The following is a 25,025-nucleotide window of genomic DNA, read 5'->3' on the forward strand; positions in this document are numbered from 1 at the left end:
TCTCTGAGATTTGCAATTTCCCTTTGCATCAGATTTGCATTGTATTTGTGTTGCTTTGTCTCCTGCTGAGAGCTGTGATTGACAGGCACAGGCTGACCCTGCTTGATGGGGAGGATCCTTGGAGTGTGTGGATGGTTTACTGATAAAGATTTTCTTATTACTGTGATTTTTATTTCCTGCATAACCTCACAGCTTGAGAATGTTGAGAGGCCCCTATAATTGCAGTCTGCTGTGAGGGGCTCTCAGGAAGGCTAGATGAAGGGCCCACAGTGAGGACAGGCCAGCAGGAGTTCCAAGGGTGGATGGAGACCCTGCTGTGGGAGGCAGAACTGGGGCTGGGTGTGGCTGGGGGCGGCTGGCAGATCCAGAGGAGATTCACAGAGGTTGACCTGGCAGGAGTTTTAGAGCCAGAGTGGAGAGTCTGCCAGGCACAGACAGGGTCTGGGGACACCCTCAATCTTATGCAGTTCAGTGGATGTTTACTGGATGTAGAATATGTGTCAGGCCTCTGCTGTGACCTTATAGCCAAGGAGACATGGGGAGGTCAGTTCAGTACATTAAAAGGACCGCATCAATTTGGAAGGAGCAGAGGGCATAGAAAAGTAGTCAAAGATGACCTCCTGGGTATGGCGGGTGACAGAAAGCCACACTTTGGCCAGGGACAGGGCTTGCCATGGGCAGAGGTCAAAACAACCTGGTCTTTTCCAAGATCATGGCCGCAGGACCCTGACTGGCTGCCTTTGGCCTTGCTGCCCAGCCAGCGACAGCCTCACCAGAGATCAGCCCTCTTAAGAGTCACATTAGAATTTGAACCAAGAACACTGGGTCCAAGGAGTTCCTAGAGAAGGGGACCATAACTAAGGACAGTGGGGTTCTTGTTCTCCACAAACTGGCAGAAATGAACTTAAGGACACATGAGTTAGAGACAGCTATCTAGGAAGCTGACACACGTTTGAGGAGAATGCTGGCCATCTCCAGAGTGACAATCCACAACCCCTTGCTCTGGGATGTTAATGTTCACAGAGGGACAGAAGCCAGGGCTGAACTAGAGAGAAAGAGGCAGGGTGGAGTTATACAACTTCATGCCAGCTTCCCTGCCCTTCCGTCTTGCCCTCCTGGTGTCACTTTTTGTGGGCAAGGATGAGGGCCAAGGGTGGCTGGCCAAGGTCGAGAGCTGGGTGTTCCTGGTTGCTTGCTTTGCACTCCAATGGCTCTTGGGTTTTTTCTGCATTTGTTTATGGACACTTTTCTTTTGAGACTCAGTATATCTTTCTTTTTCTGTATCTCCAAACTCCTATCTCAGTGTGACCATCTGTCCTTCTCAGAAGCAGCTCTGACCTAAGAGACTTCTAGAATGATGTATGCCCACCCTACCCTCACAGATCTGGAACCATAGGGAGGGACTGGACAGGGTGCTGTGGGGAAGGCCCAGAGAAGGCTGCCCCTGGGAAGGAGGCAGAGCTTGCCGTGGCCAGGCTCACAGCTGTTCTAACCCTGCTTCTTCTTCCCTGGCTTCAGTTCCAGGAGAGCCTCCAGGGTCTGTCTCCGCGACCCCGCACACCACCTCCTCGGTCCTGATCCAGTGGCAGGTAAGAGCTGGGAGACCTCAGTGTTTATGAAACAGGCTATCATTCCCTGGCTGGTCCAGTGGCTGGACACAGATGCAAGCAGAGCCCCTGCCAAGTGTTTGAGTGGAACAAGGGACACAGTCTGGTCAGGCTGGCAAACTGGAAGGGAAAATGATGTGGAAGTGTAACTTCCAAAGTCCTAGAAACAGGGCTGTGGTGTGCATACAGAGGGAACAGGGCAGGGCCTCTGGGGCAGCCAGGTTGTTCAGAGCCTTAGAGCTGCTGTCTATCTAGGAGCCTGTGACAAAGGGCGCTGGACTTGGGCTTCCTTCTCCAGAACAGAACCAATGGCCCACAGGGCAGTGAACTCCAGCCCGCAGTTGTCTTTTCTAGAGAAATCAATGACAGCAGATAAAATAGCTACAGGATTACATGTACTTGCACAAAGTCTGTGATTTTAATCTCCAGTGAACATTGAACCAAACCCAAGAAGCTTCTCCTGCATAATCACACCACTCTGCTGGCCCATTGGCAAGGACACACCACCCTCTCTGCCTTATTTCCAATTTGGTAACCAAGAAGTGTATTGAGGACACAAATGACAGAGGGGCAGAAGGGCCAGAGAAAGGCACAGAGATCCCTGGGAAAGAACAGCTAGGGGATGATGGAGGGAATCTGCAGGAGAGGGCTCGGCTCAGGGTCCCAGGAGCCCAGGTCCAGGAGCAGAGGAGGCAGATGCTGAGTTTCCCAGGGCTGAAGATTGCCTGGGCAGGAACAGCAGGCTGACAGGCCAGTGGGCAGGGTGAGGACAGTGATGAGAGGACAAGCAGGGCGTCCGGCTAACTGGGAAGTCCCTGATGCCAGAATGGGGGTATCATGCTGGGGAATGGGGACAGATACCATCAAGAGCGGTGTTCAGTTCCACAGCAAGGTTTACTGGGCCCAGGAGCGGCCCTCTGATCTGGGGGATCAAGAGGGTGGCCTGCATGGTCATGAGACTGTTCCTTCAGATGACAATACTGTCAAGGAGAATGGAAGGTGCCAGCTCAAGTACAGCAGGAAGTCAGCAGGCAGGAAACGTTCAAGAGGTCAGGAAACAAAGGAAACTCAGTGATGCTGATGACCACCAGGCGCCAGAGGTCTGGACATGGCCTTGGAGAGCTGAGAGGGCCGTTTCTTGACCATGCAGACTGTCAGCCTAGTGGAAGCTGGGAGAGTGTCCACTGGAAAGGCATAGGGGTGACCTGATGGGGGAGCAGTAGGGGAAGGGACCGGAGTGCTAGGCCATTGGGGAGCTCATCCCAAGGCGAGCACTTCCCTGGGCCCTGGAGAAGGGCACTGGGGTGGCAGCACTTAGCTCTGCAGGCCTGGAGGACAGGGCCAGGGCAGCCACCAGCATGGGCACCTACAAGGGCCTGGGCAAGGAGTGATGGGAAGGAGCTGAGGGAAGGAAGTGAGTCAGGAGACCAGGGCAGCTGGTAGACCCCATGAGAGCAGGAGTATGCCTGACCTGGCCAACTGGTGACTGGTGACTCCTGAGGGTGCTGGTCTTCCGCGATGTTGTCACTTGAAGTCTCAGGTTGAATCCTGTGAAATACCATCACATTTAAAGTACAAAAGTGGCAGTTTTGTGGGGTTCCCCCTGATTAACCGTGACTTACAAGGGTGGATTCCATAACAAAGGGGGGTTTCCTCCAGGTGCCCATCATCTCCTTCAAGTAGTGAGAGGATGCTGGGGCCACTTCTTCACCTCCTGTCTATGGCTGGGAATCTTCCAAGGTGACCAAAGATATTTCCTAGTGTTTTCTAAGTTTACCACAGTGTAGGGCATGGGGCCAGGATCATGAAGCCTCCAACCCAGGCTCTGACCTGCCTTGAATTGTCTGAGCAAAGTGACAAAGGACCTAGCCCCTAACTCACCTGGACCACTGTGACCCTCTGGCTCCAGGTTTCTCTCTAGAAGCAAAGTTCTCAAAGGTGTGAGCTCCCTGGTGTTCCGGGTCTCCACAGCCCTTGCTTTGGCCTTGACTTCCTCTAGGGCCATGCTGGGCCCTGGAAACATTCAAAATGGAAATTCAAGGTCCCCAGCGCTGGATACTCCCACCTTCCGCAAACATAATCAGCTGAAAGGAGATTGGTCCTTTGTATATGCTAAACTCTGCCAAAAAATCAGCATTTTCTTTGTGAACATGGTAGTGGCCTGCCAATAACTAGGTAAACTCCTTTTCCATAAAGGCAGCTGGTGCTCAGGCTGGGACACTCATTCCCCCAAACAAGGGGCTCTGTTTGCCCCAGCGTCCTGCCTCCCCACAGCATGGCTCCAGGCCCCTCCATTGCTGCTGGACAGCTCTGAAGCATTGGGCTGCTCCAAGGGAACTTGGCATATGTGTCCATCAGCTGTCCTCTCCAGAGCCTAACAGAACAAACTAATTGCATGAAGCCCAGAGCAGGAGGTGGTCAATACGCTGCATTGTACAAATGAATGCCTGTCAACTGCCAGGCAATTGAAGTACAATTAAAATTATGAGTAATTTACTAAATCAGAGCGAATAGAACAAAGAAAAAGAAACTAGGTTTAAATATAGATTTGCATTCCAAATGAAATGTTTCACCTGTAAATCTTTATTTTTTAAAATTTGTTTAAAAATGCAAACACCAGCTGAAATTTCAAGGCAGCAGACCCCACGAAATGCCTCCCCCAGCAGTCTGTCAGATTTCATTCTTCTTTGTGGGATAATCAATCTCACCTTTCATGGTTCTGCTTCTGTTTGAATTCTTAGGATTTGAACGCACGTCCTAGACAGGGGTGCACTGCATTCCCGCTGAGCACTGCTCATAACGGGCAGTGAAGTTTATGAGTTGATGGCAGCGGGGGAGCTAGCTCTTCCAAACCTTCCCGAGGACCACACAGCCTGCCACATACGGCCCCTGTGCCACTCAGATTCCTCTATGTCCATTTGGAGACAGTTTCTAGCAAAGACAAAGTCCTAACCAATAGATGACTTCATACTTGAAGCTGTCAGCTGAGGATGGACTAAGCATTGTCAGGGCAGAGGACAGGTGCCTGGGCACTGGGGGAGAGGGGCTGCAGACTTCTTCAAAACAAATCTCAGGGATGTCCTGCTTCACCCTGGGCAGAGGGCTGCAGATGACTGTAGACCCAAGGAGCTCTTTCAGGCTGTTATGAGACAACAGCCAGGGGGCCACTGACTGGCTGATGGGACAGCTGAGCACACTTTACAGGAAGGACAGGCCTCCCAGATCCAAGGCAGGGCAAAGACACAGCCGAAGCAGAGGCTGTGCTGTGTTTGACCCTGTGTTTCATGGGAAGGCACCTTGAGCCTCCTGTGTTCCTCTGAACTACTGGGATTTAATCCCAGAGGGAATCTGTGTTCCACTCTCCAGAAAGCAGAAGTCAGGGGAATATAAACACAGACCCCAGGGGGCATGGCACTCCCATCAGATCTGGACTTGAGCCACAGCCCGAGATCATGTTCCCCAGGAGACCTTCCTTTGAAGTGGGGAAAAGTCGGTCCTGCCCACCTTCCTCCCCACCTAAGCAGAGGGGAAACAGGCATGTGGCCCAGGCCATCCTCTCAACCCAGTGGTCCAGATCCTCAGCCTGTGACACCCAGGTGCACTCCTTCCAGGTCACCTGCATTTTAATAGTGGGCTTTTGAAGAGTGAAAATCCTTGCAGGACTCCCACAGAGTCTGCTGGTGGGTTCTGATGGTGGCAGGCAGAGGGAAACAGCTTTCAGAGGGATTCCCAGTTCCCTTCAAGCATCTGCCCATACAGATGGCCAATCCAGGATGAAATTAAGCACAGACAGGGTCATCTTGGACTTCAGCAAGTCCAACTCAATTCCACGAGCGTTGATTGAGCACCTGCCACGTCCAAAGCCTGTCCAAGGCCCGTCCCAGGTGCTGTGGGGAGGGAACTAAAGGCTGCCAGAGCCTCGCATTCTTGGTCAGTGCCAAAGCAGAAACAGGAAGGGGCTAGAGAGCCGGCCTGGGAGCAAACCCTGGGCTCAGAGTCCTGTAACACTCTGGAGACCACCTAGACAGAGTCCCACCTGTTACAGGCCTAGGGCAAGCTGGGGAGTGCACAGGCAGGGTGGCATCGGAGCCAAGCCTGGAGTCGCAGCCTGAACTGCTCGCCCTCCCTCCCGTAGCCGTGTGTTGCAAGGAGCTGCCTGCTGATACCACCAAGGGCTCCAGAGCCTCTCAGCCCTTTCACAGCTGCGGCAGAAAGCGGGGTCAAACCCTGTCCAGGAGGCCTTGGTGGCATCCCGGAGTCTCCACAGCATCACCTGGCCCTTGACAAGCACAGGTCCTGCTGGGAAGACAGAACCTGTGCACAGACAGGCCTGGGCCAGAGGCAGCCTCGAGCCAAGCCACCTCAGGGCTTCAGCACCCGTCACTGTACCAAACACCAGGAGAAGGACTTATACGGGAACAGGCTTACAGCTCCCAGTTCTGGAGGTTCCAGTCCAAGGAGAGGGAAAGAGGACCAGGCCAGGGCTGGGAGCGTGGGTCAGCGGCGGAGCCCTTGCCTGGCAGGCACAAGGCCATCCCCAGCACTGGAGGGAAAAAAAGAGGAAGAGACTGGGATCCCAGAATCTTCTTTAAGGGCACCCCCAATGACCTAAGTGCCCCCTCCTAAGATCCACCTCCCCAAGGTCTCACCACCTCCCAGTATTGTCACCTTGGGATGAAACCTCCAACACACCGGCCTTGGGGGGACATTATCCAAATCATTCCAGGGCTTTGCCTCCTCCCTGGAAGTCTCCTGCTGAGAGGGAGACACATTTTGACTCTTGAGATGCCCTGGGACTTCTGCTGCAGACAGCCTCCGTCAGCCTGTTGGTGAATGTGGACCCAGCCCAGTGGCTGGTGGTCCTCATGCCTGTGGGCAGAGGGGGCTGGGCCTCTCCTTAAGCCTCCAGAGCACCCTGTCCACCTTGAACGCTAGGAACATTGCTGAGAGGAGCCCTCAGCCCTTGCTCCCACCCCCACCCCAGGATTGTCACACAAGGGCTGGGGACATGTGTCTACTGCCAGCTGCAGAGCTACATTTGCTCCCCAGCAAAGCCATCTTTATTTTCACAACCTCCCAACTTTCCACTTATTTGATATTTTTGGTGAACTGAATTGGGTCCTCCCCACCAGCCTGAGCCTCCCTCCTCCTCCACAGTAAATGGCTCTCACTGTAATCACGACTCTGCCCATGTGGCTGCAGAGTTGGCCTGGGCCTTCGCAATCTTCCTGCTGAGTACTTGAGCTGCCCCGGGTATAATCCGGGACTGTGAGGGAGGCTTTGAAGGTGACCCGCAGGGTGAGATTTGCTGGACTGGTGCTTAAAGAGACCCAGCTGCAAGCTTTTGATCTGCCCACTCGCTGCTCCCTTCTTGCTGATTCCAGTCAGCCCAGCTCCCAGAAACCGGAGTGCCAGCAGCTCCTCTTCCCTGCCAGACCCCTGCTCTTCCCACCTCCCACCAGTATATGAGAGGACAGTGCCCAGAGACTCTCAGCAGGATTGCCCGGTGTCATCTGAGCAGACTGGGAGCCTTGAGGAGCAAGCGCAGGCTCCCTGGCACTCAACTGTGCTGAACAGGGGTGCATCTCTCTGTCTGGTTGTCAGGGACCCAAAAAAGGAAGGCCAAAACTCCCGAGGTCTTGGAACCCCTCTCTCCCTCATTTGGCAAAGGGCTCCTCATTCCTGCATTGCCACAGAGGTATATAGCAGGGGCCCAGAGCACCATCTGGGCCCACAGGTGGGTCTTCAGTGGACCTGGAGGAAGCCCCGTTCTGGCCAGTGTCTTGAGTTCAGTTGCAGATCATTCTGGAAGTCCACCCTGTGGGGGACAACATAGGACCTGGACCATTCCTGGCATAGGTCTCAGGGACTGTACTCCTTAGCCTGGCTGCTCTTCCCTACCTGCCCCAGCACCAGAGCTCCCTGTGGGTCTGTACCAGGCATGTGGCCTACTTCCTGGAGCACCACCCCCTCCTCTGCTTGTCAAAAGATTCTTCTCTTTCAAGGGCAGCTCAAAGTCATTCCTCTATAGATTACTCTCTGGTTCTGCCGTGGGCAGTAACCGCTCCCCCTTGGTGTCTCCTTGGTCCTTGCGTATCCCCTTTCTGTGGCACTGTGCATCACACCCCAGGAAATCTGTAGACCCAAGGATGATGAGGCTACCGCTGACTCCCCAACGAGCGGAGCTCATCAAGCTCATGACTTAACTCAGTCTGCCCTGCGCCCACCCCGGGGTGCATAGTGAGCAAATGGGGACAGCTCTGCAAGAAGTGTGCACACAGGCCTCCCCATCATCCCTGTCCTCAGCAGAGCATCCCTGCCCTGTCTCGCTGCAGGAGGGGCCCAGCAGGCCCAGAGTCATCTTCCCTCCCTCAAAAGGCCACATCTGTGCACCGACCTGCAGTCAGAGGGGGAGAGGTGTTGAATCTTTGGGATTAGTTGGCAAAATAGCAAAGGACAGCATTTTCCTGCATCCTTCATTCACCGGGTGACTCCTTCCACTATTTCTGTAACATTAGTGTGTGATAAATGCCTCTTTATTCTTATCACCCACTTTCCAACTTTTAAATTCATTGTACTTCTCTTAAGAAGAATGGATTAAACAAGCTGTCTGTTACTGTGTGGTTGTATTAGGTTTGCAGGAGGATGCCCACAGAATAAAGATCTCACCTTAAGGTTCAACTGTACCCCAGAAGAAAACCAGGACTAGAGTGGACAGTGTGGACTGCCAGCAACCCCTGTCCTTAGATGAGTGGACGTGTGCCATGTGTCATGGGCTGCACACACTCAGTTTCCATCTCTGCTCTGTGGCAATGTGCTGAGAGCAGCGTATCCAGGTGCCATCAAGTGTAATACTGGATGGCACCCGGCCTTGCCACCAGGAGCACAGGAAAAAGACCTAAAACAACTGCTTTGGAAACAGGTCTATAGAATCTCCAGGGAAGAGCAACTGAAAACGAGCCCTATGGGCCCCCAGGAAAAATTCTGAAATGCTGTGTCCTCAGAGAGAAGTTTGGACCAAGACTGGGGGACCCGGGATGGGTGGGCTGCAAGGGAAGCTAACCAACAGCTCAGAACTCCAGCCATTCACCATTGCTGGGTGCACAAGGTGTCCCAGACACTAAGGTTGTTAACCAAATCAGTGGAAAGGAAAAAGACAAAACTTAACAAAATTAAACCACCATAAAATACACAACCTTCCCTTCCTGCAGACCCCTGGGGTCACTTAGCCTGCCTCCTCTGCTGGGGTTCTACGTCCATCCAGCACTTCTGGTGCTCTGGTACTGATTGTTTGGGGTTTTGTTTTGCTTTTCTGATGAGTGACATGTCGTAGGAACCTTCTGGGTGAGCAACAGGCAGAGAACTGGAAAAAATGGTCAGTGGTCACAGCAGGGCACCCTGCTGTGCTCTTCTGGTGTCTGTCCCCACACGGACGTACCCCATCCAGGAGAGACCCTGGTCTGTGCTTGTTGGCTTTGGTTTTGTTTCACTCGCTCGGTTATTGTGAGATGACTTGTGAAGGCTTCTCCCTGTGGCTGTCCTGTGGAAGGAAGGCAGGTTGGAAAAGGGGAAGGAGCAGAGATGCCAGAGCACACACAGGATGCCCAGTTCCGCCTGGGAGCACCAGGGTGTCCAGAGGTGTCCCCCTCCCCAGGGGGTCTAGCAAAGACAGGAGCAGAGCCAGCTCTGAGGTTCCCCTGCTTCTGGGAAGGTGAGGGGAGGAAAGGAAAAGTTATTCTCAAAGCAGTCTCCAGCCCCTAGAGACAGAGCTTTCCTCCATCCGTCTGAGAATCTGGAGTCTTAGTCTCCACACACCATTTCCCTTGTGGCCCATATGGGCAGTGGGAATCCTTGGAGCTGGGGCTGCAGCCAGTAGAGTGGTAACACCGGACTTTTGGCAGAGTTGAAGAGGGCTGTGGGTGTGGACAAGGACGCATGAGGTTGGGACCATGGTGGCTGGGAGAAGGAGCCCTCTGGCCCTGGACCTGCACAAGGGACTCTAAGATCTGGCAGGACAGCGGAGCTCCTCTAGGTGAAAGAGCCAGCTGCTCTGTGGATCTGCAGGCTCCTCTGAAGTGAGCCACTGGGACTTGGCAAGTGTACCCAGGTGTCCAGGAATACTTTTCTGTGCTGTGGTTCCTGGATGGGGCCCCCAGAGCAGAAGGTCAGAGAGCTGTTCTGCACTGCAGGCCTGGGGGCTGCTGGGTCAGCGTGTCAGCAACTCTCATTTCTGAAACATCCTGAGTGTGTCGTGTGCATACCATGCTCTGCTGGCGTGTGTGTGTGTGTGTGTGTGTGTGTGTGTGTGTGTGTGTGGTTACTATTGCAATACGCATACCCCTGGTTATTCAGTTGGTAGGTTTGGAGAGCAAAGGATATCCCATGTTCTAAATCTGGGTTTGGGACTGAGAGTGGAAGGGGTGTTGGAACACACAAGCCTTGTGGTCCCTGGGTTCAGGGAATATAGATGGAGTGTGAGCAAAAGTTTAGACTACAGGGGCATGTTGGTTTCCTGGCCTGCGGTCCCATATTACCACAGATGGGGTGACAATGAAGTGTATTCTCTCACACCTCTGGAGGCCAGAAGTCCAAAATCCAAGTGTTGGCAGAGCCATGCTTAGAGCTGTGGTAGACAACACACCATGGCGCCTGTTGGGGTGTCTCCTCTAACGTCTGTTTCCATCTTCACATGACATTCTCCCTGTGTGTCCATGTTCAAACTTCCTTCCTCTTAGAAGGAGAACAGTCATTAGGCTAGGGCCCACCCAATCCAGCATGACCTCATTTTACTAATTCCAGTGTGTTTGGTGCACATCCTATCCCGGGACAAGGCTTGTCTCCATCCACCTTCCTGATGCAGCTCACAAGGTTCTGACTCCACGTCCCTTATCTGAGTAACCTGGGAGGAGCCCCAACAGCCAGATGGGATCTATGGCCACTGAGGCTTTACGAGGAGCCCATGTGGAACAGGGGGCTTTTCTTGTAGTGACAGATCTGTCAAATAAATGAAGCATCCTCCCGAACTCACTTTTAACAGACTAGGGGAAGAAGACCTTGGACTGGGTCTTGAATGATGAGCAGTGACATCCTAATGTGACTTTGTACAGGTCTTGGGGCCTAACAAACCTGCTTAAATGCTGGCCTGGTCTCACCTGGCTCCATATTGCACGGACACGAGCACCTGACCTGTCTGAGGCCCTCTTGTGCCTGCTGGCATGGGAAGAGCCCTGAGGACTCAGCCGTAGGTCTGAGTTGGTGGGGTGGGGGTGACATGGCATGTGGAGAGGTCAATGAGGGGCTGATTAGACTGCCACAAGCCTGGGTGGCCAGGGAGTGAGTAGGCCAGGAAGGGCCAACCAGTGGACAATTCCCAGCCAGGATACATCCCAGACCCCTTACTCTCTTGGTTTATCCCACAATGGGCAGCTTCCTCTCCTGTCTCAGCATTGGGGCTCATTCAAGGACTTCAGCTGAATATGGGATGAGACACTCATGTCCCAAAACACATGCTTAGGAAGACAGCCCTGTGCAGGGGTTCCCGACCTCCGCTCTGCTCCTGGGAGGTTCCTGCATTTCTCTTCTTCAATTTTATACCTTTCATTCATTTTTTTTAACAAGAGCCATGAACTTAAACTAGTGGCCTCCCCTGCACCATTGGCTGGTTAAACTGGCAGACACCACCATGCCCCTGATGCAGGCTGACCCAGTGATGCTGTGTGATGTCTTTACAGCCTCCCCGGGATGAGAGCCTGAATGGCCTTCTGCAGGGTTATAGGATCTACTACCGGGAGCTGGAGGCCGAGGTGGGCTCAGGCCCCGAGACCAAGACACTCAAAAGCCCCTCTGCCTTGCGCGCAGAGCTCGCAGGTGAGCAGCCTCCTGGACTCCCAAATATCTGTCTGCTCCACGTGAAGCATGGCGGGAAATAGACATGCTGTGGATGAAATACAGGGATGTACAGCCCTTTGCTGGGATTGGGGAGTTTTGCATTTGGAGTGGGTGTGACTGGACCCGCACATCTGGGAGGCTGGAGAGCGTAAAGTGCCATGGCAGAGGGAGGAGAACCGGGCCTGCCTGAGGAATGGCCCGGGGCTGGAGACAGAGGGGGACCAGTCCTGTGGCCACAGCCAAGCCCAAGAGCAGGCTCCACCTGTCCTCACAGTGTGCAGGTCAGCACTCTCGTCTCTGGGCAGGTCTGTGCCAGGCCTGCACCATGCCACAACCTGGCATGGCTCTCAGTAGTCCAGCTGCCACCAAGGCAGCCTCTGGAACTATGGGAGGCCTCCCTCTGCTACCTCCCCTTATTCAGAAGGTGGGTAGAGAGCTTTCATTTCCTGGCATCCCCCAAACAGCGTCACAGAAAATATTCCTTGCCCGTGACACACTGGTGCTGGGAACGGGGTGGGAGAGCAGGTCCCCACCACCTCCTGCTGGCACCTTCCTGCTTCTTCTGCCCATGGCATGGGGGTGCTGTCTGGGCATGCTTGCCCAGAGGCAGGTGGGGGCTCCCTCTCCATCTAGTTCCTTCCCCAGGCCTCTCTGAGGAGCAGCACCAGTGTGCACATGCTGGACCCTGCCAACCCCTGGCGTGGTGCTGAGGGGTGTTGACTAGAGGAGATGGCTCAGCTGTCCTCCACACCCTTGCACACCCCGAAGGTTCCCTTGTTGATGATCAGTCAGCAGTGAGCTGTGTTGGTCCTTGTCACTCTTTGGGCTTTGTAGCCAAATCAAAACACCTCAAAATAGAAGGACCCTGAGATGAAGCTGGGTGCGTACACCTGGTCCCAGGTGCCCTTTGTTCTGTGGTTTGCCCATCCCCTCAGACCAGGGCTCCACAGGGGAGCCTCAGTCAGCTGACAGCTCAACCTTCCGGTGCCCAGAAGAAACTCTGTCCCTCTCTCTCGGCGTTGCCTGGTGCGATGGCTTGCCAAACACTGTTTGTTCTGTGCTATGGGAAGGTGAGCCCACCCCACCCTGAGGTGTCTTGCTTTTTTATAAAGCAGTGCAGTAAGCCCCCTGGGAGCTAAAGGGAGGCATGTGGGTGGCTGGCTCGGATCTTTTCACCCCTGGAGGTACAGCATGGGAGCTGGAACAGCTTCCAAGTGAGGCCGCTCCATACCCGCATTTCTGCTGTGTGTCATTTGCAGTAACGGTTTCCCTGCGTGCTAACTGCCTTTCTGCTTTGCTTACTTCTAATAGCCCAAAGCAGCTTCAAGACCGTGAACAGCAGCTCCACGTTAACCACGTATGAATTAACACGTAAGTCCACACCGCCTTCCGCAGGGGCTGCTGTGACGAGGCAGCTCATTGTAGTATGCCAGTTGGCTTCTCAGTAGATCAAGTGAAACCAGCTTCGATTAATGGCTCTAATTTCTGGAGTTCTGCCTCTCAAATGCTGCTTCTCAACATGCCAAAACCATCAGGAGACAGGAAAGGAAACTTCTAGAAGCAGAAGGTAGAGGGGTTTGCAGTCCTGGCATCCAATCTCCCAGTCTGGGACAGAAAGGAAAGTCAGACCCAGCAGGGCCTCCTCTTTGACTTCCTTCACTCTTTCTTTTTAAATTGTGGCAAAATATACATAACATGAAGTTTACCGCCTTAACCATTTTTGAGATGGTGGTCCACTTACTGCCATCCATGCCCACAACTTTTTCATCTTGCCCAGAACTGAAGCTCTGCACCCACTAAACACTAGCGCCCCAATCCCTCCCCAGCCCTAGCATCACCATGCTCTTTCCGTCTCCATGAGACTAAAGACTCCAGGAACTGAACAGAAACAGGCTCATACAGTGTGTGGCCTTTTGTGACTGGCCCACCTCTCTGAGCAGGATGCGTCCAAGGTTCATACATGTTGCAGCAGGGGTCAGAATGCCCTTCTTTCTGTGGCTGAATAACCTTCCATTGGATGTATAGCCCACATTGTGTTTCTCCCTTGACTTAAGCCAACCCATCCTGCTTCCCCTTTGATTTCAACTAAGGATGGGTTTCAGGATCCAAGTGCTGGGCTCATGGGACATCCCATAATGTGACTTGCTTTGATGTAGAGAATTTGGACAGATTAGAAAGTGGGTGGAAGGAAGAGGAGGGGAGGGCCTAGGCCTTCCTGAGCCCCTCCCCCAGGAGGCACTGCAGGAAGGCTGTGGAGCATGATTTACCCACACATGCTCCCCCTCCCTCTGCTCCATGCTGCTCCCCAAAGCAGTGAGTCCTTTGCTCCCCTTCCCCCACTCCACCCCACTCCACTCACCCCCATGTTCATCACTCCCAAGTACACATTGCTGAGTGACCACTAGGACCTGGTGCCCTCCCAAAAGTGTCCTCAGCTAGGACACAGACCAGGTTCAGGTCAGGCTTGCCTTGCATGCACAAGGCCCTGGGTTCCATCCCCAGCACCTCCCCCCGCCAAAAAAAAAGGAAAATCAAGTTCAGGTCGGGAGGGTCCCAAGCAGGACATTGCTCCAGGTTGTCATCCCTGTGCTGCAGGTCTCAGTGGACTCTTCAGCCACAAGGGTCCCAGGCTGGGACTAGCAAGCCAGGCTGCTGGGTGTGGGCAGCCTTCCTCAGGGCTGTTCCTGTTCTAGCTGGGCTGAGGCAGAGAGGTGGGCCCCTTCTCAGCCATCAGGGCAGACCACACACATGTTCCCCAGAGCAATGGTGGGGAGCCTGGGTGGTCTCATTTACCAGGGAGGGCACCACTGAAGGCGGCACTGTTCACCCAGACATGGCACTCAGGGCCTTAGCACAGCTGAGCCAGCTACAAGGCAGTACTGCCAGTGGGAGAACTTTCCAGAATGTTTTGATTTCAAGGTCAGTCACTCTTGCTGTCAGTGTGCAATCTGTGCTTAGCTGTCTGCCTGTGTGATTCTGCATGCAGGGTCCAGCAGGGCTGGACATCTGAGGTGCCTGGCCACACGATTGGAGGCCTTCCCATCCTCCCCAGGCACCTCGGAAGTCCAGCCCTGATGGAGTCACTGACAACTCAAGGGGCTCAGATTTTCTCCTGTCTTTTTAATGTTTTCCTTTAAATACTGACATCTCCCTCCACCTCTTGGTACTTTTCAGGAGAGATGCTAGATGCAAAGGCAGGCCAGGGCCTGGTTAGCCTCTACCCCTTCACTGTGGAAGGGCACCTCATGCGGCCTTCACCTGAACACAGGGCAGGAGAACTCTTCCTGCTTCCCTTCCCTTTGGTGGTCCTTGATTGACAGCCAGGAGGATGGGGATGTGATCCTAGGGTTATAGGCATATTACAGACTTCTCCTGCCTCTCCTTCGAGTTCTGTTCTTTAGTGTGGTCCACAAATGGAGCTTTCTAGGAATGGAGGATGCTGCTGCCACAGGCTGACCCCGTATCCTCTCCCCTTGTAGATTTAAAGAAGTACAGGCGCTATGAAGTCATCATGACCGCCTACAACATCATTGGTGAGAGCCCGGCCAGCACACCTGTGGAAGTCTTCGTTGGTGAGGCTGGTAAGCTCCTCATGTCACCCACCCTGCAGCCATCCAGGGACCCTGTAAGGGATGGGAAGGCCAAGAACTATGTGGCCAGGCATCTCAGCTGTCCAGCCTTGGTGGGGTGGAAGTTTCTGTGACGCCACTGGCAAAACCTGGCTTAGGAGGGTACTAGGATTTCCCAACCGCTCAAGTGAACAGCAGGCTAACTTGCAGTGAAATATAGGTCATGTTTTTAAAATATATATATTTTAGTTGTAGAAGGACACAGTACCTTTATTTATTTTTATGTGATGCTGAGGATCAAATCCCGTGCTTCACACATGTTAGGCAAGTGCTCCACCCCTGAGCTACAATCTCAGCCCTAGGTCATGTTTTTAATCCACTTGAACTTCCTTCCTCCTCCTGGCCAGGTGTTCACGCCCTCCCTGCTGCTGAGGAGTCCCGTCCACAGGCAGGCCTCCTGGGTTGATGGTTTTCAGGGCTTCCTCAACATGCACCTGGTACTTCTGCTCCATCAGCTGATGTGAATTTAGAAGAGTGATGCTTCAGGCCCAGGATAATGAGAATTTCCCCCAGGACACAGCCCCAGCCTCAGGGAGATGCTGAGGAGCGGGAGTGGGTCAGGTTGCTGGGCCGGAGATTAGAAATGCATCAGATGTCCTTTGGCCATTTGGAGAGGTCAGTCAAGGGCACTAGAGTCTAGCCTTTTTCTGGAATGGTCAAACAATATTTGCACACAAATGAGATTGCAGAAATGGGACATCTGGAGCTTCCATTATTTCTGCCTCTCTTTCCTCAGAAGTCTGTCTGAGTTAGTCAGCCACGAAGGTGGGAGGGATTCACCTAGCCCCAGAAGATCCCCTGGGGCAGAGGAGGGGCATGCAATGTGTCAGTAAAGGGTGGCTGTGGCAGATGCATGCCCACTAAGGTGTTCAGGCAGTGGGTTCTATTGGCCATGTGGGTGGAGTGTGGGGACTGACATGACTGGCCACTTGAGATCCATGTAACCCAAACAGTGGCTGCAGGCAGTGGCATGCGGGAGTTCTGCCCACTGTCAGCCTATACCCCCGATGACAGCTGAGTGCCAGGGGCTCAGGGCTCCTAGGCAGGGCCTCTGTCTCAGGGACCAGAACTCCAGAGACGGGAGCTGCAACATGGAGGAGGAAGCCAAGCAAAGACGGGTGGGTGTGGCAGGCCAGCACAGGCCAGCGGGACTGGCCGCTGAGCTCCCAGCCCTGGTTCCTGGGTACGTTTGTTTTTTGCTATTGTGATAAGATAGGTATAACATGAAATCTGCCACCTTTACCTTTGTCAAGTGCACAGTTCCTCGTCATTAAGCACACTCAGTGTTCGAGCAGCTTTTTTCACTTCTGGAACATTCTCATTTTCCCAAACAGAAATCCCAGACCAATTAAGCATCCCTTTCCTTTCTCTCTTGCCAGCACCTGACATCCTCTAACTTACTTCTGTCTTTCTAAATGCCCAGGTTATTCTAGGTATGTCGTCTAAACAGAAGCATGTGATAGTTGTCCTTTATTTTTAAAATTTATTTATTTTCTAATTTGTTATACATGACAGCAGAATGCATTTCAATTCATAGTACACAAATGGTGCACAATTTTCATTTCTTGGGTTGTACACAAAGTAGAGTCACACCATTTGTGTCTTTATACATGTACCTAGGGTAATGGTGTCCTTCTCATTCCACCATCTTTCCTACCCCCATGCCCCTTCTCTTCCCCCTCCCTCCCCTTTGCCCTATCCAAAGTTCCTCCATTCCTCTCATGCTCCCCACCACCACCCCCTTATGGATCAGCATCCACTTTTCAGAGAAAACATTTGGCCTTTGGTTTTCTGGGGGGAAAAAGTTTTGTCCATTTTACCTGAAAATGCCATGATTTTATTCTCTTTTAATGTTGAGTAATATTTCATTGTGTATATATAAACCACAATATTCCATTGTATATAATATTCATTGTATATATATAAACCACAGTTTCGTTATCCATTCATCTATTGAAGGGCATCTAGGTTGGTTCCACAATTTCGCTATTGTGAATTGTGCTGCTGTAAACATTGATGTGGCTGCATCATTGTATCATGCTGTTTTTAAGTCCTTTGGGTATAAACTGATAAGTGGGATAGCTGGGTCAAATGGTGGTTCCATTCCAAGTTTTCTAAGGAATCTCCATACTGCTTTCCAGATAATGGTTGCACCAATTTGCAGCCCTTGGGTGTTCATCAAGGCATTCCTGAGGTCTCCCTACCAGCAATGTAAGAATGTGCCTTTTTCCCCATATCCTTGCCAACACTTATTGTTACTTGTATTCTTAATAACTGTTATTCTGACTGGAGTGAGATGAAATCTTAGAGTAGTTTTGATTTGCATTTCTCTAATTGCTAGAGATGTTGAATATTTTTTTCTGAGAAGTGTCTATTCAGTTCCTTAGCCCATTTATTGACTGGGTTATTTGTTTTGGGGGGGTGTTAAGTTTTTTTGTGTTCTTTATAGATCTTCGAGATTAGTGCTTTATCTGATATGCATGTGGTAAAAATTTGTTCCCATTCTGTAGGCTCTCTATTCACCTCACTGGTTTTGTGTTTTTTTTCCTGAGAAGAAGGTTTTCAGTTTGAATCCATCCCATTTATTGATTCTCGATTTTATTTCCTGTGCTTTAGAAGTTTTGTTAAGGAAGTCAGGGCCTAATTCTACATGATGAAGATTAGGGCCTACTTTTTCTTCTGTTAGTCACAGGGTCTCTGGTCTAATTCCTAGGTCCTTGAACCACTCTGAGTTGAATTTTGTGCATGGTGAGAGATAGGGGCTTAATTTTATTTTGTTCCACATGAATTTTCCAGTTTTCCCAGCACCATTTGTTGAAAAGGCTCTTTTCTCCAATGTAAGTTTTTGGCACCTTTGTCTAGTATGAGACAACTGCACAGCCCCTGCGTGTCCCTAGGGCAGGAGGCAGTGATGGCAGCCAGAGCCAGCCTGCTCTGCGCTCAGAATTCTTCCCTTCCCAGGAGGGCCCAAGTGAGAAAGCCCACATGTGTGGTGTCACTTCTGTACCCAGCACAGTGCTGATGGGGTGGGTGGAGGCAGAAAGGAAGGAGTAGAAGGAAGTTGTGTTTCTTCCTGCCATATTGTGGGTCTGGGGTGGAAACACAGCACCACGTTTCCAGCTGCTTGCTACAGAATTTCGTTCCCTCCCTGGTGTCCCAGTGCGGTCACACACACACTGAAAACCATGCCTTTCCCTTTTCCTTTCCTCCCAAATGTCCTAAACCTCCCTGACTTTAGCAGGTGAGTCAGTGGCCCTCGATCCTTCTCAGGTCCCATGCACCTAGGACGTGAGCCCAGACTAGTCGCCCTGTTCCTGTGGATGGAGCAGGCAGGGCTCAGGCCCAGGGGGCTCCCAGCCACTCTGCCTTGCTTTCTCCCCTCTGTCTGGGGTTCTGCCTGGGGTTACCTCTGGATGCCTCCCCGAGGGCTCCTGTGCTGGTCCCTCCTCCTCTCTGGAGTCCTCCCACTCCATTTCTCCACATGACTCTCCTGGACCCTCTCCCTGGAGTGAATCTCTGCCTCTGGCGCAGTCTGCCCCCACTTCTGTGTGGCTGGGCTCTTTCTTGCCTGAAGCAATGCACACCATTCAGACATGACCCTGGCAGGGCCCAGTCCTACAAATGGGCCTCTGCTGCCAGTCAGCCTGGCAAGCCTCTGTCCTCCGTGTTCACACTGGAGGGAGTTTTCTGAAGGAGGAGGCCAGTCAGTCATTCCCATTGCATCCTGAGGACCTGACGGTGAGAGGCACTGTGGACGTGTTGGCACACAGTAGGGGAGACTTCAGAGACGAACTCACCTTGGCAGTTTCTGTTCATTTTCTGGATGCTTCTGAGCATTACAGCCCAGAGGGCCTCAAGTGCTCAGAGGCTTTTGTGAAAACAGACTGGGCTGTGGCCTCGTGATTGAGTGCTAGACCCTTCTCGCCAGCTGCGTGACCGTGAGCAAGTGGCTTCAGCACTGAGCTCTGGTTAGAGGCTCATGGCGTAGCCAGGAGATCTGTGTGCCAGGGCGGGAAGCTCAGGGTCTCGCCCAGCTGTACCACCAAATCTCTGTTCTACCCACAATGTGCATGTCCAGAATGGGCCTGGCCAGTGTGGGATCCCACCGCTGGGTGCAGGGCACTCCCTCACAGCACCCAGAGGAGTCTGCATGGTGAGGGAAGAGCACTCCCCACAGAAACCAGGGGCCTGAGTGCTGATGGGCGAGGGGCACTCAACCTCAAGGTCCAGGCCGGGAGTCTCAGCACTGGTGGGAGAGGAGAGCTCGCCCAGAGGACCCAGAGAAGTCTGAGCACAGGGAGCTGAGGGTGGGCACCCACAGGACCCACGGAGACTGAGCACTGGTAGGAGAGGGGCGCTCGCCCAGAGGACTCTGAGTCCTGGCACCTTATGGAGAGGATCCCTGAGCCCAAAGTCTCACCTCAGTGATGGTGGCACGGTGGTGCTTTTTTTTACTGTCTGAGGATGTCTTCCATGATGGCGGGAAGTTGTCCCCCGCTACATTTCACAGGGTCCTGTCCAGGTGGGAATGGCGCCTGGTCCACAGTTCCCAGAGGGTTCCTTCTCTGGTGAAAACAGATCCCCGAGATCCACTGAGGACCGCCTTTGTGGTTTCAGGCATGGTGAGAAGCCTGGCGAATGGTGGAAGGAAAGGCCAGGCCAGGGAGTCGGAAAGAGGGAGGCCCAGAGTTCTCTACGGTTCCTCAGCAGTGCCCCTGGACACTGTCCCGAGGCAGACGGGGAACCACAGCCACCCTCACAGCTTGTTACGTGAGCCAGGTGGCATAAGGCCCAGAGGACCCTGGGCACTGCTGGGCGAGGGGCGCTCACCCTCAGGACCCAGAGGACTCTGGGCACTGCTGGGTGAGGGGCACTCACTGGAGGACCCAGAGGAGCCTGGGCACTGCTGGGTGAGGGGCACTTACCAGAGGACCCAGAGGAGCCTGAGCACTGCATAGGCAGGGGGTACCCAGCCAGAGGACCCAGAGGAGCCTGGAGCAGGCTCTCTCATGTCACTTGACTGTCTGTCGCATCTAGAAAATGACAAGATGTGTAGAGTGATGAACTTTGGGTCCCCTGTAGCCCAAGGAGGTCATATTTAAATCTTTTTAAGCTCAGAGAAAAAGGCAGAGTTAGGAGATTTCTCCTTGAGATCAAGGTTGGTTTCCAAGTATAGGCATCTCAAGTTGGTAAAAATAACACACCCATCAGGACCCCAGTCAGCAGGGCTGGACCCTGTCTAGACAAGGACCCATTCCAGGAGGATCCCAGGAGCCAAAGAGGGTCAAGTTCACGCTTTAGAACAAGCCTCCCTTGAGAACCAACAGAGTCCCATAAGAACCACTTGGTCCTTTCCAAAGGCATGCCATGATCTTACTTTAGGCCTCTCTTCTGTAAGGTCCACTTTCACACTGCCACATTAAGGACCAAGCTTCCAACACATGAACCTTTGTAGGGATTCACTTAAGCCATATCCAAACCTTAGCACTCCTGTAACAGAAAAGTTGAAGAGCCAGATACAGCTTCAGGCACGGCTGGATCCAGTGCCCTAACAAGCTGCTTCTGAGCATCCTCTTAGTTCCACTTTCCTTTCAGTCATCCCCTTTCTCTTCCTCAAGGTGGCCCTCAGCTCCAGCCACAGAAAGCTGTGCACTTTCTACATTGTTGTGGAAATCCACTGGCTCTCTCTTCAGACTGCCTTTATTTGCACGCCCATCGCCAAACCAGTTGCCAGTGACCAGAGGTCCCAAAGCCAGGGTGTGATTTCTCCTCTACTTGGAGCAAATACAAATGTGGAAGCCACCCAAGAAAAATGCTGGTTGGTTCCCCTTGTGCCATTGCCTTCTCTAGTCTGTGTCCTGGGAAGTCCCCAGTTGTATAATTCTAGTTACTTGGAAGCTTCTGGTTGAGTTTAAGCTTCATTTTTCTGTAACACAGGCACTTAGAAGAAACAGTCGAAGTTTCTCCAGGGAGTCTAGAGCCTGGCCTCTCACCATTTCAATTTAACAAGTCCAGTGTTACGAGTTAACTGAAGAACTCCTTATGTGTTGAGGATGCCACACTTGATCATGTTTGGGGCAAAGTTTTCCCTTCCTATTGCTTCTTTTTAATTCTGTGATTCGCCCCTTTTGCGCTGAGAAACCTGGCAAACACCAGATTTTCTTCTGAATCTTTATGGTTTAATTTTTGCCATTAAAATCTTTAATCTGGCTATAATTGAATTTGGCACCTTGTATAAAGTAGGATCCCGCACAGATTGTTTCCAGAGACAGGCTGTCCATGGACTGACCCTTTGCAGTGTAGCTCAGTGGTGTTTTAATTCTTCCACTCAGTCCAGTCTCTCTGAGGCAATTCCTTAGTTCGGTGGGTGACTTCACCATGGCTCTGGTGCCACCAGACCTTTCATTTATACCACATTATTACACATGGCTCATATCCACTTCAGCTTGTCTTCTTTCTTCATTTTCCAAAATTTCTCAGCCATCCCATAAACTTTATGATCATTCTGGCAAGTGCTCAAAAAAGCAAATTCTACTGGGATTTTGATGGCAATCATATTATATTACAAACGGACTTCAGCATTCCTGACGTCTTCATTCCACTCCTGTTTCCTCTCCAAGAATTGGCCTGTCCCTCCTTCCCCATCCCATAGTGGGGACGGAGGTGTTCCTGGGACAGTCCTGCTTGCTTAGTGCTTGTGGCTGGCAGTTCTTTCTGTGAACCTGGGTTCTGTGATGATTTGTCCCTGTTGTACCCATAGAGTGTCCCACAAGAACCACCTAGTCCCTTCCAAGGGCATAACCATGGTGACCTTACCTTAGGCTTCCCTAGGCACTCTAAGCCCAGCAGAAAGAGCCCTTGGGGTTGGGGTGTGGCTCAGCAGCAGGCAGAGGCCCGTCCCCTGCCCAGCACTAAAGTACAAACAAATAAAAGTCCACCATTATTGGCTCTCTGAAAAGGGAGCCAGGACTCGCCTCATTTCTACACCCAGCGGGGACTCACTTCCAAGAGCAGACCCCAGCTAAAGAATCAGAACTTTGGTCTGAGGCGCTACAACTTTCCCCCAAAGAGAAAAAAAGAGATTCTTAAATTCAGTGTTTCTAATCACTCAATTGCCTTAGGCAGTATTTGGGTTGCTTTGGGTTCGGCTGTTGCTTTGGGAGACAGAAAATATCTTGACACTGTGGGTTTGCCGTTATTTTTAAAGAATGAGAAACTTAACTGTGGAGTGTAGGTTTTACCTTTCCTAAAATACTACCAGCTTTTAATTACCGTTGGTTGGAACAAGAGCAAAATAACAAAGCTTCTGGCTGTTTTAGCTCCCCCTAGTGACAAATAAAGCCAGTCCTGGAGCCCATTAAGTGAGATTAAAAGGATTCAGAGCTGTGTGTGTTGGAAAATGTGTTTATAATGAAGAGAGAACGGCAGTTGCTTACAGAGCAATTAATGTAGTCGCCCCGCACTTCACAAGGCTGAGCTATCTCATCATGGCCATTCGGTGGGAAGCCTGGGTGGCCATTAACCAAACACTGGGTAGTGACCACAAGCAGATCACTGTCAGTGTCTGCTGTTTCTGTGGTCAGTCTGCAGCCCGCGCTGAAGCGAGCGCTGTGAGGAGGTCAGACATGGCCTTCCATTGGGCAGGGCTGAGTGAACATCTTGCAAAAGCCCACACGGTCACCTGGGTGGGAACTGCCACCTGCAGCTCACAGATGAGTCTCTGACCTCAGGGGGTGGAGTAGCCCTTCATCACCAGTCAGGAGGGGCAGAGGGCTGTGGGTCTCCAGCATCTGCTTCCTTGGGGACAGACACATCTGGAAGCCATCACCAGGTTCAAAGGGGGGCCGTCTGGGATGTGATCGGGCTTCCTGTGCACAGTAGGGTGGGTGCTTGGCCCCGCCTCATTACACTGGGGGGATCAAGTTGTCATATGGGCTCTCCTCTAGGCTCTTACTGGCACATGCCACCCCAGGCATCTCTGGGGAGGCCATGGGCACCAGGTACCCTTTGGATGGGGTGCTCTAAGCACAGTGAATGGGGAAACCAAGTGGGGGTGGCAAGGGCAGGGCTGTGTTATAGGAGCAGCTACCCCCAGGACTAAGCCCTGTGCTCAGAGGTAGACACAGCCCCTGGGAGAGAGGAAGGGGAAAGAGAACACCCGGACACAGTCTCAGGGATGCTGTGGGTGACCATGTGCACAGCTGTGAGCTGTTATCCCCGGGAACCTCTATTGAGGGACATTCAGAACCTCTGGGGCTGCTGACTTCATCCCACCCCACCCCCCTGCCCTCTGCACTCCTGCCACAGTGGTCCTTGTCCAGTGCAGGTCTCATTCTTGCACTTTGTTTCCACCCTGGTGGGTCCCCACATTCTCTAGGGGAACAGCAAATCTCCTCCTGGGACTGGCCCGTGGACCCCTTGGATCCTGCTCAGACCTCCTCCACCCATACACCCTGAGCATCATGCTGGTTGCCCTGAACGGACGTCCCTCCCATGCTGCATGCTGCATATGCTGCCCCTGTAGCCTGGTCGCTACCTCTCCTGGCAGACGCAGCGCCCAGGAAATGTGGGTGGATAAGTGACATTATTAATAACCTGATTTCCATAAAAGTAGAAAGGTCATGGAGAATATTATAATGACTAATGCTTTATTTGGAAAAGATCCTAAACATCACACAGTCCTGAGTCTAAGTGTGTTCCAGATTCTCTGGAAAATCCTTTGGTTTGCTGTATTATCCACTGGGACAGCTTTGCTGAGGCCCACATGCACAGGAGCTTGCTGGACCGCTGAAGGGAGGGAGGACCCTGAGGGCAGCCCTGCCTGGAGTCTCTGGGCGGATGGGCTGCCTGGCATGGGGTCTTCTGGGGGTTACAAGGCTCTCCAGGGTCCAGCCTTAAAGGGTTGGGCCTCTTTGTGTCGCAGTGGCTGGATAGGACGGCGGCTGAAGCCGGTCGGCAAGATGAGTAGACTGTCCATCACCAAGTGACTAGGCACTCCCACCCCTCCTAGGCTTGGCGTCCCACATGGACACAAGGCTCATGTGGCCCTCTGGGTCACTGGGACCAGCAGAGGCAGCAGCAGACTTGAGAGTGCGGTGGCCCCTGAGTCTCACCAAGCCCAGGCCTGCCCAACACCAGCTGAGGCCTTCGTTCCCATCCCAGCTGAGCCTGGAAGGAATGACTGCTTTGTGTTTGTTTCTGAATGTGTCGCTGTAAATCCAGGTCAGCTAACCTCCCCCTCATCTAACCCGCCTTTCCCCTCCTCCCCATGAGTCTCAGACATCATACTCTTTTATAAAAACATTGTATTTTATCCAAAAATACCTTCAGTATATATATCCCTACAAGAACTCTTTAAAATTCAATACATAATGCAAAGTCATTATCACACCTGGAAAAAGTGATCATAATTCCTTAATATAATCAACTATTCTGTCAGCATTTTGCATTCCCATGGAGGTGTCTAGTCTTTCAGCCGTCAGGTTTTCCTCCTCTTCTACACCATTCCGCTCCAGCCTCTGGGCTGACAAAGCTGCTCTGCCGGGCGATTCAGCCCCTGGGTGCTCAACCATCAGCATCGTCCCGATCCGGCTGCCCTCTTCCTTCCCTGCTGCCCTCCAGCAGAGCGGCAAACTTGGCCCAGGCGCCAAGGCCAGCTCCTTACCCATTTTGTCAATAAAATTTTATTGGAATGCAGCCATGCCTTTTTCTGTAAAGGGCTAAATAGTAAATATTTGAGCTACTTTTGCCACAGAAAGGTGGAGAGCTGAGTAGTTCCAACAGAGGCCTCAAAGCTAAGATAGTACCTGGGTCTTTACAGGAAATTTCCACCCCGGCTCTAGAGAAGCAGCTTGGACCTTAAAGTCAGATCCAAGTTCAGGTCTAGCCCATTCTGGGGCAA

The 25,025-nt window shown here is 52.4% G+C and overlaps 1 protein-coding gene across 1 annotated transcript in view; it reads left to right on the forward strand.

Moving 5' to 3' along the window:
* Positions 1 to 25,025, forward strand: part of Sdk1 (sidekick cell adhesion molecule 1) — an 886,283-nt gene that overhangs the window by 802,371 nt on the left and 58,887 nt on the right. The window contains exons 32-35 of the mRNA XM_027956222.2: positions 1,519 to 1,589; positions 11,339 to 11,474; positions 12,807 to 12,866; positions 14,975 to 15,076. Of these exons, the coding sequence (XP_027812023.2) occupies positions 1,519 to 1,589; positions 11,339 to 11,474; positions 12,807 to 12,866; positions 14,975 to 15,076 (369 nt within the window). The remainder of the gene's footprint in view (positions 1 to 1,518; positions 1,590 to 11,338; positions 11,475 to 12,806; positions 12,867 to 14,974; positions 15,077 to 25,025) is intronic.

The sequence above is a fragment of the Marmota flaviventris genome, chromosome 19 (assembly GCF_047511675.1).
Source record: "Marmota flaviventris isolate mMarFla1 chromosome 19, mMarFla1.hap1, whole genome shotgun sequence".
Classification (NCBI taxonomy): domain Eukaryota; kingdom Metazoa; phylum Chordata; class Mammalia; order Rodentia; family Sciuridae; genus Marmota; species Marmota flaviventris.